Source organism: Nylanderia fulva, unplaced genomic scaffold, assembly GCF_048542155.1.
Source record: "Nylanderia fulva isolate GAGA-0341 unplaced genomic scaffold, ASM4854215v1 Scaffold35, whole genome shotgun sequence".
Taxonomy (NCBI): Eukaryota; Metazoa; Arthropoda; class Insecta; order Hymenoptera; family Formicidae; genus Nylanderia; species Nylanderia fulva.
The window spans coordinates 2,329,242-2,346,252 of NW_028190422.1; the positions used below are offsets into that span (position 1 = coordinate 2,329,242).

The 17,011-nt window shown below is 28.9% G+C and overlaps 2 protein-coding genes across 2 annotated transcripts; both read left to right on the forward strand.

The window, feature by feature from the left end:
- The first annotated feature begins 108 nt into the window (after positions 1-108).
- Positions 109-10,964, forward strand: LOC114934939 (uncharacterized). The gene is given in 11 exon segments (XM_085485196.1): positions 109-1,281; positions 1,740-1,818; positions 2,708-2,892; positions 3,031-3,196; positions 3,658-3,999; positions 5,990-6,186; positions 7,673-8,731; positions 9,088-9,166; positions 9,329-9,510; positions 9,667-9,832; positions 10,518-10,964. Coding segments are annotated over 11 exon segments (3,792 nt in total). The 5' UTR covers positions 109-263; the 3' UTR covers positions 10,837-10,964.
- Positions 10,965-13,087: 2,123 nt separating this feature from the next.
- Positions 13,088-16,969, forward strand: LOC114934966 (G protein-coupled receptor Mth2-like). Its single transcript, XM_029307699.2, has 5 exons — positions 13,088-14,723; positions 15,283-15,361; positions 15,716-15,894; positions 15,990-16,155; positions 16,542-16,969. The coding sequence occupies exons 1-5, from the start codon at positions 13,601-13,603 to the stop codon at positions 16,867-16,869; spliced, it is 1,875 nt and encodes a 624-aa protein (XP_029163532.1). The 5' UTR covers positions 13,088-13,600; the 3' UTR covers positions 16,870-16,969.
- The last annotated feature ends 42 nt before the right edge of the window (positions 16,970-17,011 follow it).

Genomic DNA, 17,011 nt, shown 5'->3' on the forward strand with positions numbered 1-17,011 from the left:
TTAAAAATATTCATTAATTTTATGGTTTATTCACTGCGTGTAAATATAATATGTATATATCGTTCTTCTGCAAATACATATTCCGCAAGTGTCATAAAAACTAGCTTTATCCTTTGCAGAAACAAGAGTATTCCTATCGGCCAAATCGTCATATCACTCGTTTGTACTTCCGTACTTCGCATATCTCGCTGCAACTGTTGAACATTTAATTAATACTAAATCTGCTGTTTCCAAGTAATATTTGACGCGTCAACAACTCAACGATGAGTAGAAAAAATCTTATGTTCTGCTGTTGCGCGCTTTTATTCATCATTCTATCTTTAGTGTCTCAATCGAGTTCAACGAGTGCCGATAAGAAAGATCAGACTTCGACTGTACAATGCGAGTTTGACGAGAACGCGGAAAGAAACTGTGACAAAAAAGTCAAATTGGCATGGAATAATTTACATAAAAATGAGAAGTACAATGAAAACGTGCAACACGGATTTCGCATTAAATCCACGAGAAACGAACGCGATGCTGATGAATTGTCTGCGCATTTTGTGAATTATCCTGAGAAGGATAATCCAGTGGATCTTCGAGCAAACTTTACCAAGGTTGACAGCATTAATAGTTCCAATAATGGAAATAACAGTACAAATTGTAATAATATTACTTGCATTCAACTTTGTTGTCCTCTCGGTAATCGCTTGATTGATGGAGAATGCATTGCTGGAGAAAATGAATATGTGTTCCCAAACGTGTATGACTATTCGAACTATTCGTTCCAGAGCAAAAATAAGACAGTGGATGAACTCTTTCAATTTATCGTCCAACCTCCATGCCAGGAAACTAAACCCTTTCTGCTTAATTCAAACGATTCTGACAAGTACATGTTTTTTACAGACGGTTTTCTGTATCTTCCTTATTTTGAAAGATTCATCAATTCAACGTCCTATTGTCTGGCCGTTGTGGATCATAATCAGTTTGATGCGATTGTCTGTTTGGAGAGTCTGAACAAAACCATTCAAGAAATTAGTTTGGATAAAAATGACTACATGTATATAGATTTAATACAGGAGAAGCTGACAAGGATTATAATTTTTTTTACAAGTTGCCAAATAGTGTCTATGTTCTTTTTGCTTATTGTAATCTTGGTATACTCTATATTGCCAGAGCTTTGTAACACACATAGTTTTATGCTACGCAGATACAGCAGTTTGTCGATTATAGGATGTCTGATCGAAATTTTGAGCTGTCTAATCGATGCGAGTGAGATATATTCCATCTGTATTATAAGTGGTACAATATATAAAACATATAATAATTAATGTAGTGTTACATACATTAGCTATATTTCTGTTTATTATGAATTATAATAACGATAAAACTTGAATGCATAATTTATTAAAATTTTAAAGAGAAACACAAAGAATTAATAATGAATAAAATTGAAATTTTGTGTGCACTTTAACACAATCATACAATTTGAGTTTGAATAAATATATTTTTATTTATGTCATTAAAATTTTAAAGAATTATGTCTCTCTTCAATCAAATTTAATTCAAATTATTTAATTTAAATTATTTAATTTATTTTTTTACATTTTTATGTTATTTTCTGTTATGAATTTTTAGTATATAAAGATGAAAAAATCTTTTCTTATATATATATATATAGAAATATAGTAGCATTTGTCAATTTGCGGCATTTTTAAATATTCTCTTCACTTAAAACATTATTTATTTTGTTGTTGCAGCTTTAATCTCCTATTTCTTTTTTTTGGCAAGTTTCTTCTGGTTAAGTGTAATGAGTTTCGATATGTGGTGGGCATTTAGGTAAATTAAATATATCTTTCATATTATTATTCTTTATCTATAATCTATATAATATGAATTAATTTTTATAAAATTATGATTTATACATACATATATGTATTAGATATAATACGATAAAATATTTATCTTTGATATAAATGTATGTACAAATGCATGTATATACAGGGTTTGTCCGGAAAGTAATGCGTCGCATTTTTTTGTGACGCGACTATACATCGCAGAGCGATGGGACCGGTTGGGGAGGAAGGGGGGTACCCTTAGCTTTCCAACGGTAGGTCGCTCAATTGTTTCCATGCGCTTGGAGGGTTAGGACGGCTTATTCTGTGAACCTCTGCTTAGTGGTCGCGTCGAACTTGTGATGGAGAGAACGATAGAGCAACGCTATGCGATAAAGTTTTGCGTGAAGCTGGACAAGACGCCGCTGGAAACTTTTGAAATGCTCAAGAAAGTTTTCGGGGACGATTGCCTTTCCAAATCGCAGTCAAACAGATGGCACAAGATGTTTAGAGAAGGTCGGAAGGAGGTCGCCGACGAGGCCCGCGCAGGACGCCCGTCAACATCGCGAACGGACGACAATGTGACTCGTGTGCGCCAATTATTGAATGCAGACCGTCGAATGAATGTTCGCTTAATGTCGGAATTATTGAACGCATAGCGTTGCTCTATCGTTCTCTCCATCACAAGTTCGACGCGACCACTAAGCAGAGGTTCACAGAATAAGCCGTCCTAACCCTCCAAGCGCATGGAAACAATTGAGCGACCTACCGTTGGAAAGCTAAGGGTACCCCCCTTCCTCCCCAACCGGTCCCATCGCTCTGCGATGTATAGTCGCGTCACAAAAAAATGCGACGCATTACTTTCCGGACAAACCCTGTACTTCTCTTCGCAGAGAAGTTCGCTCGTTACGAAGAAATGCGAAACAACAAGAAAAAAAGAAATTGATATATTCTATCGTTGCTTGGGGAAGTCCCTTCATTCTCACTATCATCTGTGCCTTCATGGAACTTATTTCCAATAATGTGCCAAAAATATTTCGACCGGAATTTAGTGTCAATGATTGTTGGTTTTCTCTTGGTGAGTGTATGTTAACATAATTCTTTAACAACACATTTAATTATGATTAATCCATTTGAGAATTTAAAAGTAAAAGTATGTTTTTTTGCATCCTTGCAATATACGATGTAATTACGAAGAGTATATTTTTTATTACAGAAAGTGCAGCGTATCGCTTGTATTTTTACGGGCCTAAAAGTATCTGTATAATCAGTAGCATTTGGTTATCTATCTATACAGTATTGAAAATCGCAAGTTATGAAAAAAACATGGCCCGTCATCTGAGAAATTCAGAAAGCCGATGTTATAATGACAACAAGCAATGGTTCGCATATAATCATCTTTATATTTATATGTATATCTTATTAATAATTGTGCATGCATGCTACTATATTTTATTTGTCAACAGCATTACAAAATTTAATTGTGTTTGATCATGTTCCCGATATAAGAAAGAAATTATTATTTTTAGACTTTTTCACTTACTTTACAATGCTTTCATAATCATATTACTTATACAATAAACTCATTATTATATTTTCTTCAATTCCGCGCATATTTTTTCAAATGTCTTCAAAATCCAAACTATTTTTAGAAAGATGAGACAGTGAGAATAACATCAAGATAAATGTTTTAATTCCATTTTTTAACATGAAAATTACCTTAACAAATTTTTTTCTTCAGAAAAATGTTATAATTCTTTCCGTAAATTTACCTTATTAGAATAATTTTCATAATCAGTCGTATCATAATTTCAGAATAAAAGAGATATATATTTATTTGCAGGTTTAATCTATATCTGAAACTATATATTATGTTATTTATCATAATAGCCATGCAATGGATTATGACAACATGTGTGGAATTGTTATTGTCGATTGATTATAATGTAATCATAATAATGTACATCAGCTATAGTCTTCTTGTGTTGGAAACATTACAAAATATCAGTATCTTCATCATATTTGTGTGTAAGAAGAAAATCATGCGCCTGCTCTTAAAGCGATTCTATCAAAATCGCGGATCTGCTTCCGAAATCTCAACACGCAGCAGTTGTTATAGTGAACAACTTCATCATCATGAAAATAATCTTTCTATGGAAGAATATAAAGTACAAGAGAGCGAACCGTAAGAGAATTGCAAAGAATTTGCCTGCTAACAGTCTTATATAAGTTCGTGTATTTTATTATTGCTCAATCATTTAACTATTTCCCAGATACTTATTTAACATATCAAATAAATGTATGTTACATAATCCATATGTTCATTTATATATGTACATCTTATGTATCACGCAACTTATTATGTATATTTCTCTTAATCATAATCTGAAAATATTTAAATAAAATGTAGCTACTTTGCGTCGTTTCAACAATTTAAATGAGAAATTAAACAAGGACATTAATACATTAAAGAATATATCTATTATATTTTTTTTTTGCTCCACTTCCTGTCTTTCTGTTATAATTTGATTTACCATAATTGCACATTGAGTTGATTATGCATATATTTCAATCGTAACGATAAGCATATTTTCAGAATTGCTTTCTGTGAAACAAAGACACAAAATTCTATTTAAAGTAGAAAGACATGGAAAAATATATATTTTCATTTGCATAAAAAAAAATAATTTTCGATGCACGCGTGAAATTATTTCCATTGTCTGCAGTAGTCTGTAGTTGTTTTATAATACTAATACTCTCATCTCGTCACATTTTACGATCTCATTATGTTTCTTTCATAATTTTATAAATTTAATGGTTTTTATTTATCTCAAAAACTTCATACGCACGCATAAAAATTATTATTGCAATGCATGCATAAAGATATATTAATTAATTATGCGATGCATATAAAAAAGTCAATGTTTAAATCTTTAACAGAGAACAAAAAAATAGAATGTCCTACAAAAATCTTTCAATCAAAAATGCGCTTCCATTAGATTCGCGCGCCGATTCGAGTCCGGACTCGCGCGAAACTAGTCACGTGATCGTCAGGCTTGCAGTCGCGATGTCTCGAACGAGAATCAGTCGCGCACGAGACGCGCTCCATGACGGATGGGTGGAGTGTACTAATCCAGTGGAAAGAATAGAAAGAGAGATGTTCTTGTCGGATTCGCTGTTGGATGTGTATAGACGCGCGAATTTAACGGAAGTGTAGAATGAAAATGTATTGATTCGAAAAAAATTCTTGTAAAATATTCTGTTTTCTTGTTTCTATTCTCTGAAGATTAAATACTTTATTTTTATGCATTGCACAATTAATTAATATCATTTTATGCATGCGTTGCAATAATAATTTTTATACTTACTTTGCAATTTTTGAGATTATATTATGAAAGAATAATATAACCTCGCTTCGCGCGTTTAATTATATTCGGTTGGATTAAATGAAACGAGAAAATAAAAATATTTATATACAGTATTTGTTGTACAGGAGGAATGGTCAGCATTCTCTAAGACATGATTGTACACATCATTTAAATCGTCATTTCAATATATTGTAAGCTTAAAATTTTATGTAATTATTTTATAAAATTTAGTTATAATAAGTTATAATATGAATGTATTCATTCTGAACAGTGAACACATTGTATTTTCATAAGCGACCAAAATAAGACACATATATGATATATAAACTTTTTAGAAGAGCTCCATAATTGCCTACAAATTGATTGACAACAGCATGGATTGCCAACAGACTGTTTGCCAACAAATCGTTTGCGTACAAGGCATATTGTCTACAAATCTATTGCCTACAAGCTCTTTTGTGCACAAGTAATAAAATTTAGGCACAAATGTACATTTGCACCACGATACTATTAAGTGTACTATTAAGTATAAAATGAAGTATATACAATCTCATATTCTAGAATGCTGATCATTTTTCCTAAAATATATATACTCTGCATAATATATACATATACTGTGCTTGTGAAAATACATAGACCATAAATTGTTATAGAAGTAACTTTATTTTTGCAGGAAGAAGAGTATATTCCTATCGTCCAAAACTAACATAGTCTAATGATATTTCCGTGTTTTGCACATCTTGTTATTAAACATTTAACTAATATGTCAGTTTTTCCAAGTATAATTGACGCGTTAAAAATGTGTAGAGAAATTCTCACATTCTGCTGTTGCGTGCTTTTACTCGCCGTTGTATCTTTAGCATCTCAATCGAATTTCACGAGTAACGATAAGAAAGACCAGAATTCGAATATTTTACAATACAAGTTTGACGAGAACGCCAAAAGAAACTGTGACAAAAAAGCGGAATTATTGCGGAAGGATATATACATAAAAATGCTATCAAGTATAATTACAGTGTGCAATATGAGTTGATGAAATCCACGAAAAACGATCGCAATGATGATGTCTCGATATATACATATATCTGAAAAACTGAAAAATAATTTAAAATAATTATGATCCCTTGCAGAAATTTATTACTAGTAATGCCAATTTTCTTCACTTATTTCGAGTGTACTTAAAATATTGATATACAGTAGTTTAAGTACTCGAAATAAGTGATTAAGTACTTGAAATTAGTGATAAATTGGCATTACTAGTGATACATTGCTATAAAGGATTTTTCGAAAAAAATATTTATTTCTATGAAACATCAGTTACTTAGAATGCATTCGTTTATAGTTCATAATTTTTATAATTATAGTTTTGTTAGAATATGTAAAGAAGTGTGTTTATTTGCAGGTTGACTCTATATTTGAAACTATATATTACATTGTTTATTATAATAGCTATACATTGGATTTTATCAACAACATTTGAATTTTTGTGGGAATCGTCGAATGAGTGTATTATATTGAGACACTTGTGGTTTATTCTTCCTTTGATAGAAGCTATGCAAAATATCAGTACTTTCATCATATTTGTGTGTAGAAAACCAATCATACGACTGATATTAAAGCGATTCTGCTAAAACCGCGAATCTGCTTTAAACCTCAACACGCAGCAGTTGTCAGAGTAAACAACTTTACCATTATGCGAAAAATAATTTTTCTAAGGAAAAATATCAAATACACGAAAGCGAACCGTCGTGCAAAGAATTCGTCTATTAAGATCATTCTTATGTATCTTATCATTTTTCAATTATTTAATTTTTTAAAAATACTTATATCTAATATTGATGTATGTAACTTAATTTATATGTACATTATTTATGTACGTAATATATATCTTATATATCTCATCATGTACATATATTTTCTCTTAATCTGATTATTTTCTCATAATCGGTGAACATTTAAATAAGATGTAGATTATCTCGCATATCTGAAACAAATGTTATCTGTAAATGTATCTGTAAATGTTAATTAAACAACAAGGGCATTAACGTTGAAGATCATTGCGATTATCTTTCTTTTTGCTCCTCTTCATGTCCTTATTCTACTCTCAAATGATTTTTAATTACTTTGAATTTATTATACATATATCAATTATGAAAATAAACATATTTTCAGAATTACTTAATTATTTAATAATTGTGTTTCTAGACAGATTACTTGACTGTGTACAAATATTTATAATTAAAAATATTCATTAATTTCCCGATTGATGCGTATAAATTTTATTATATATATCATTGTTCTGCCAATACATATTCCGTAAGTTATCATAAAAGTAACTATCTTTTACAGGAACAAGAGTGTTCCTATCGGCCAAACCGTCACAGTCTAATGATATCACACGCATTTCTACTTCCATACTTTGCGCATCTCGCTGTTAAACATTTATAATTAATAAGTGCAGTTTTTATAAATACATTTGACATATAAAAGAATCGACGATGTGGAGAAAAAATCTCAAGTTCTGCTGTTGTGTGTTTCTACTCATTATTGTATCTTTAGTATCCCAATCAAGTTCTATGAGTGACGATAAGAAAGATCAAAATTCGAATATTGTAAAATGCGAGTTTGACCAGAACGCCAAAAAAGATTGTGACAAAAAAGCAGAATTATCGCGGAATAATATACACAAAAATGCTACCAAGTATAACAACGATGTGCAATATGAGTTAATAAAATCCACGAGAAACGATCGCGATGATGATGACTCGATGCAGGAGGAATTTTCTGCACATTTTGTAAATTATCCTGAAAAAAATAATCAAATGGACCTTCGGGCGAACTTTATCAAAGCTGACAGCATTAATAAATCCAATAATGGAAATAACAGTACAAATTATATCGTGCCACACGAAATGTGCGATAATATTACTTGCATTCAACTTTGTTGTCCTCTCGGTAATCGGTTGGTTAACAAGAATTGCATTGCTGGAGAAAATAAATATGTTTTTCCAAACGTGTATGGCTATTCGAACGATTCGTTGCAGAGCGAAAATAAGACAGTGGATGAACTTTTCCCTTTAATCGTCCAATATCCTTGTCAGGAAACTAAACACTTTCTGCTTAATTCGAACGATTCCGACGATTACGACAAGTACATATTTTTCACAAACGGTTCTCTGTATCTTCCTTATTTTGAAATATTTATCGAATCAATGTCCTATTGTCTGGCTGTTGTGGATCAAAATCAGTTTGATGCGATTGTCTGCTCGGAGACTCTGAACAATACCAATGATAAAGAAAGAGAAATTGGTATCAATATGTATAATCGTACATTAAAGATGATTATCACCATTTTATATTTTGGTTTTCATATAGTGTCTATACTCTGTTTACTCATAATATTCTTAGTGTACTCAATATTTCCAGAGCTTCGTAATACACATGGTTTCATTCTGCGTAGATATAGTAGTTTGTCTTTTATAGCAAACATGATCGACATTTTAGGCGACCTAATCCATATGAATCCGACAGATTTCTGTCTTTTGACTGGTAAATCATATAATATGTAGTAAATAATATAATAATACAGTAAATCATATAATAAAAAAATTAATAATAAATAATATTGAAATTTTGTGTGTACATTTTAACGTACAATCACACATATAATTTGAGCTGGTTTTAATAAACATCTTTTTAAATGTGTCATTAAAATTTTGAAGAATTGCATATCTCTCTTAAATCAAAATTATTTAATTTGATATATTTATTTTCGTATCGCTTTATATATTTATTATTGTATTGCTTTTTATATAAGAAATTGAAGAAAATCTTTTTTATTGAGATATAGAGTAGTGATATTTTAAAATACATTCTTCACTTAGACGTTTATTTTATTATTGCAGGTTTTTTCAATTATTTCTTTCTCTTAGCGAGTTTTTTCTGGTTAAGTGTAATGAGTTTCGACATGTGGTGGACATTTAGGTAATTGCCAAGTATATTATTCATGTTATTCTTCTTTATCTTTATATTATAAATTGTCATATAGAACAGACTTTTTGAAAACTTGCATATTTAATTTAATGTGCATTTTTATCGTAATTTTTTATTTGTTATTGGCTAAATGTGAAGTGTTGCACTTCGCAGAGAATTTCGTTTGTTACGAAGAAATGCGAAACGACAAGAAAAAAAGAAATTGATGTATTCTATTTTTGCTTGGGGCGGTCCCTTCATTCTCGTTATCATCTTTGGCTTTATGGAATTTAATCCCAACGTGCCAAAAAAATTTCGACCGGATTTTGGCAGCCATTATTCTTGTTGGTTCTATGGTGAGTGCATGTTACTGTTAACATAACTCTATTAACTACATTTATGAACAATTTAATTATGATTAATTTATTCGAGAGAATTCATGTTACAAGTAAAAAATATGATTTCTCTGTATTTGCAATATTTGATATAACATAAGAATAAGTTTATTTCAGAGGCTGTAACATATCAGTTATATTTTTATGGGCCTAAAAGTATCTGTATTATCGGTAGCATTTGTTTATCTATCTATACAGTATTAAAGATTACATCCTACGAGAAGGATACGATTCGCCATTTGAGAGATTCAGAAAGTCGATGTTATAATGACAACAAGCGATGGTTCGTACACAAACATATTTATATCGATGCATAGTATTGAATTAATAAAATAATGCATAATATTGCTAATATATTCATTTGTCAACAGCATTACAAAATTAATCATTTTTGATTATTTTTAATATAAGAGGGAATGATAATTTTTTAATTTTTTGAAAGGAATATTTTCATATTCAGATCTCTTGTATAATGAACTTAACGCTGTTCAATGCAACTTATTTATTCTCAAGTGTCTGCTATTCTTGAAAACATGAGAAATAATGAGATCAAAATTATGATAAATGCTTTAATTCTATTAATTTTCTTAATGTAAAAATTACATTTTTGTTTTTTGAAAATATATAACTCTTTCTCTTTTTCTTTTTTTCTTTTTTTTTAAACGTAAATTTATTTTATTATTTTATTTTAATTTTATTTAATGAATAACATTTAATAAATAAATACTTGTTTTCTGTTTTACATATATGTGTGTGTGTGTGTGTGTGTGTGTGTATGTGTATGTACATATGTATATGTGTTTATACATATCTGAAAAACTGAAAAGTAATCTATAATAATTATAATTTTTCGAAAAAAATATTTATTTCTATGAAACATCAGTTGCTTAGAATGCATTTATTTATAATTCATAATTTTTATAATTATAGTTGTATTAGAATATGTAAATAGATATGTTTACTTGCAGGTTGACTCTATATTTGAAACTATATATCACATTGTTTATTATAATGGCTGTACATTGGATTTTATCATCATCATTAGAATTTTTCTGGGAATTGATGATTAATTATATTTCATTGACATACTTCTGGTTGATTCTTCAATTGATAGAAACTATACAAAATATCAGTATCTTCATCATATTTGTGTGTAAAAAACCAATCATACGACTGATATTAAAACGATTCTGTTAAAATCGCGAATCTATTTTTAAAACCTCAACACGCAGCAGTTGTTATAGTGAACAACTTCACGAATATGTCAGAAAAAATTTATCTAACTAGAAAACTAGACTACACAAGCGCGCTTCGCGCGCGTCTGTGATTATTTCTATTATTTAGTTTACAACTCTAAAATTGTTAATCTTCGCGATAACAGTTGCTTGATGCTATGAATAAGACTATAATTTTAATTCGCCGAATTTCTATTATGTACATAATTTTAATTCGCCGAATTTCTATTGTATTGTTTCAGAACTTTTGTATCACTTTATATATTTTTTCTCAGTTTGTTTAGTTTAATCGAATATAATTACGTGCAAAGTTATTATTCTTTGATAAAATCTTAAAAATTACAATGCATGTATAAAATTATTATTGCAGTGCATGCATAGAAATATATTTATTCATTACGTGAGTCATAAAAATTCAATATTTTTTAACAGAAAATAAAAAAATACAATTTACAAAAATACAATACAAAAATACAAAATCAAAAGAATCTTTCAATTAAAATATATGTGTTTCTATTAGATTCGCGAGTCTGTATGTGTTCGTTACGCTGCACTGCTCGCGCGAAACTGATCACGTGATCAGATTAATACACCCCACAAGTCCATTAGGGTGCGCGGCTCGCACGAGACTGATTTTCGTGTGGGGTATCGCGAACGCGGGACCAGCAGTCACGTGACCACTGGTCATGTGACCATCGGGCCCGCGCTTGCGATACCTCGCACGAGAATCAGTTTCGCGCGAGCCGCGCAGCGTGAAGAGTATGTGGGATATGAATTTTCGCACGAGTTTAATTAAAGCGTAGATATTTGATGACAAAATTCTTGTAGAAAATTTTATTTCTTTGTTTGTATTTTCTGTTAAAGATTTAAATATTGAATTTTTATGCGTTGCATAATTAATTAATATATATTTTATGCATTCATGGCAATGATAATTTTTGCATGCATGCGTCGCAATTTTTGAGATTTTATTATTAAAAAATAATTCTACGATAATTAAATTGTCTACATGCATATTTTATTCTAAAAATTTTAATTATTATAATAAAAAATATTATTTCAACATTTCTAATCAAATTATGAAATATCAAATTATATTAAATTTTTGTCAGTTATTTTCAATATATGTAATTATCAAAAATAATTACAACAAACTTTATTTGCAATAAAGTAAATTTTGAATAAAACAGATATTTGAATAAAATAGAATTTGAATGATAACAAAAATATATTTATATTGTGTTCTTGTTATATGCTTTTGAAAGCAACATTATACATATACAATGAAATTACATACGATAAAATTGCAGTTATCATTTTTATGGAATTATATTCCTGGAAATAAAATATTTATCTCTTCCAACACTACAAAGTGAATAGATAAACAAACTTGATAGTGGAATCATGCGAGATAATAATTAACGTAATAGAATTATTTTATGTTACAATTATAAACTGCAATTCTAATTAATTAATATCCATTTATTTTATAAAGGTGAGGTCATTTTGACCTTAATTAGAGGTACTTTAATAATTAATAATACACATTACACATATATTTTAATAAATAGATACATGATATATTTTAATTTGTTTTTTTTAATGAATGATATATGTCCATATAATTTTTTTAACGTCTTATTTAACAACGCGATCACTTTATGATTAATATCTAAAGAAATAATTTATTTTTTTTGCTACTGGTTTAATTAAATTAATCTGTTTAATCGGTTATCAATGACTTTTATTCTTATTCACTTTCTTGTTTACCTTGTAAATATAATAGATACATGTGTATAGTTTTACACATAATAAGACAGATAGCTGGTTTTTTCCTTAAAGTCATCGATGACTCCTCATCCTCGATAGTTTTATTTCCTCGCCTGAACAGGCACATGTTTCTCATATATTCTTCTCTCATTTATCTCGGAAAAAGGAAAACCGCATACAGTATTAGTCTATTGAATTTAGTGCGACAATTAAAAATGAATCATAATCAACATTAACAGTGTTGGAACAATAATAAGATCTTTCGAGAGATTTCATCGAAAAAATAAAATTTAAAAAAGTTTCATCTTATTACATTTTTATATATTTGTATTTAGAGCATTTTTTTGTGCGACTAATATAAAAGCAAAGGTTTGAAATCTACATAAAATATGATGTACACTAACAATAAGTTCGATTAGATTATCTAATTATTCCAAAATATATCTTTAAATTCTCACATTTTTTAAAATTTATTAATTAATAAAATTTAATAAAATAAAAATATAATTAATTATACAAAATTAATAATTAAATTTAATTAATAAAATTGTAGGTATCAAAATAAACTATGTAAAACCAATACGTATAATAAAAAATAAATATTCTTCGAACATTTCGGTAGTGATTAACAAGTTTCGTTTAAACATAAAATTAAAATATATGTCAAAGTATAAAAAAAGCATTTAAAATTAAAAATATCAAGCATTCACGCATGTCATTTATATACGTGCTAAAAATACATAAAATTAAAACACTTAACGGCAGTCTTCTGTGTCGGCTTTTTGGTCCTGACTTATTTTATGAAGTGCTATTCTATCTGCATAAATTCTCTTCTAACATACATTCGTGAAAATATCCTACGAAAACAACTTTTTTAATCTCGAGGAGTAGGATAAAACTAAATTGTCACATCAAACCGTCGCGAATTAACAATATTAGTGTCGTGGTTTACATCGCTGCGGTCGAACATCTGACTATGAATTTTCCGTAAAAAGAATCAAATACATTTTTTCCGAATATAAATTCGACGCGTCAAACTGTGGACGATGTGTGGAAAAACTTTCGCATTTTGGTGTTGCGTGCTTCTTCTTCTCGTGATATCGTCGAAAACTCAGAGAAAAGTCATAAACAACGAAGAGACAGATGACAATTTGATGATACGATACGAGCTGGACGAATTAAATTCTACGACAAAATATGGCGACAAAATAGAACAGATGCGATATGATTTGTGCAAAAAGTTTATCAATAATATGCAATACGACAATATGCAGTTTGCATCTATTAATACTTCCACAAGTAACGATGACGAAGATGATGATTCAATACAGTATAAATATAAATCGGACACGCATTTCATACAAAAACATAAGGATGACAAGCAAATACCTATGGAATCTCGCATATATTTTATAAATGCCAAGCATGAAAGAAACTTCACATTACAAGAAGTTTATGAAAACTTGAAGAGAATTGAAGACAAAAACGATTCGATGTTGCACGAGTTCTTTCGAAATTTCAATAAAAGTAACATTGTTCCGTACGAAATATGCGAGAATTTTACTTGCATTGCATTCTGCTGTTCCCTTGGCGATCGCCTGATTGACAACAAATACATCTCTGAAAAAAGGAAATACTTCTTCCCGAATTTTTACGGATACACGAATTTGAGCGATTCGTTGCAGAGCAAAAATAAGAATTTGGACGAATTGTTTCGGCTGGTCGTCTACGATTCATGTCAGAAAAATCATCACTTATACGAAAGTTATAATTTCATGATTTTTGACAACGGCTCTCTCTATTTACCTCATTATAAAATATTCGACAAATCAACGTCATATTGTCTCGCCGTCGTGGACGAAGATAAAGTCAAAGTGATAATTTGTTCCAAGACCTCATTTGTTCCTTTCGACGGTAGTTTTAGTGCGACAACTAATAATAAAATTTTGTCAATTAATGACATACTAATATGTACAACTCCTAATATAATGTGTATATTATTTTTGCTGCTCATAATTCTGGTATATTCCATACTGCCAGAGCTCCGAAACGCATTTGGCTTCATCTTGCGCAATTATAGCGGTGCCTTGTTCATCGCATACGTAATGTGGATTGTAAATTTTCTAATCAATGCGGAGGCTGTACAGTATTCCGTCTGTATTACAATCGGTACAGTATATGCAAATTATATAACTATATATACATATGCAATTACAATAATAATATTTTCTTAAATATTTGATACATATGATATTTTTGAAATATTAGTTTAAATCTATATTCAAAAATATTTTTTAAACATAAAAAAGTTGACATAGAAACATTTTAAAAATATTTTTAAGAATTATTTTATTTTTTAAGAAATATTTTTAAACGATTTTACAAATAAAATACACTAACGATAAGTTCGATTAGATTATCTAATTATTCCAAAATATATCTTTAGATTCTCAAAATTTTTTTAAATTTATTAATTATAAAATTTAATAACATAAAAATATAATTAATATAATTTTCTAATATATATAATTTTTTAAATCTAAAAATCAAGAATTAATATAATAGTTTAAATTTTTGGCGTGACTTTGACATATATTTCTCTCAGAATTTTGCATATGTCTTGAATCGAAATATTATTTAATTTAATATCGGCATGTTTTTATTCAATATATTATTTTTGCTATAAAATTTTAGTGCAGACAATTTGTTGTTTATTTCATTTATTTAGCCTTCTTCACCTACTACAGTTTTTTGGCAAGCACCCTCTGGTTAACTGTGATGAGTTTTGACATGTGGTGTACATTTAGGTAAGTTGTCAAATATTCCATATTATATATAATGTTTTCTTTAATTTGCTTTTCAGATTAAATATATAACGCACGAGACGTCAATATAATTTTTTGCAATATATAAACGTATTTTATATTTTATATATCGATAAAAAAAGTTAAAAAAGAATTAAAAATACAGAATTATATGACACTTTATTAAATTACTAAAAATATTAAATTATTAAATTACTTTTGTAGTTGTGTAGAATATGACTGTTCCAGAAAAACAAACAATATTTTAACGCATTTATGTTAATTATGTAATATGTTATGCATTTATATTATGATTTACTTTATGCCTAAATATGATATGTAAAGTGCTCTTTCCAGAAAAATTTGTTCACAAAAAAACAGACAACGAGAAAAAAAGAAATTGATGTTTTATGCGATCTTTGCGTGGGGTTTTTCTTTTATCTTCGCTGTTGCTTGTATTATCATGGATTTTGTTTCCGAAGATTTGCCGCAAATTTTGCGACCTAAATTTCGCGCGGGAAATTGTTGGTTCGCCGGTAAGTAAATATCTCTAATAGATAACTTTAATAATGCTACTGCAATTTAATATACTATAAGAAATAATATACAAATTTTTAAAATATACTTGCAGAGAAGGAAACGTTAGCATTGTATTATTACGGATTCAAAAGTATTTGTGTTATTAGTAGCATTTATTTATCCATTTCTACGGGACTGAAAATTGCACACTACGACAAGGATACAAGCATTCATCTGACAGATTCGGAAAGCAAGCACTATAATAACAATAAAAAATGGTCTGTAATTAAATATTTTTTAATATTTATGTGATAATCTTGTATTTTGTTAATGAGATTTATGCAGATATATTTTTGCTAATATCTCTATTAATAGTATCATATAATCATAATCGATCGGTTTGTATTTCTGATAAAAGAAAGAGATGATTATTTAGAGAAATAACATCTTTTCTGCATATTCTTTTTTTCTTTTTGCTCTTCTTTCTCCCTTTTAATCACATAATCTAAAAAACACATTGCTGTAAATCTTAATTTTTTTGAAAAATTTACAGTTCTCAAAATGCAACAACTAACGAGAATAAAATTAATGATCATATTTATATTTCTTCTTGTTAAAGAACGTCTTAATCATCTTTTGAAAATATATCTATATATAATTGCAGGTTCAATCTGTATTTAAAACTATTTATCATGCAATTTATTATAATGGGCATAAAATGGATTATGAAGACAGCGTTAATTATCTTTGAAGATAAATCAAATTATATCTTGCATGCTATTAATTTGATGGACGTTATACAGAACCTCTGCACCTTTATCATACTTGTGTGGAAAAAGAAGATTAAACAAAAATTATGGAAGCGACTCGATCTGCTTCTAAAAGGACAATCCGGAACGAATTCAACATCGTCGATATTTACACAAAAAAAGACTAGTTCTTGTAGACAGAAATGTCACACGAAAAGTCTGCAATTTAAGCAGCAAGTATAGTCTTATAATTTTCTAATCAAGTATAACTTTATAGTATTAAACATTGATTTTTTAGTTGGATCTTTAACATGCTTAGTGCATTTTACATAGAAAACTTATTTTTTTCGATCTTTATTATTATTTAATAAATTTTATTCATTAT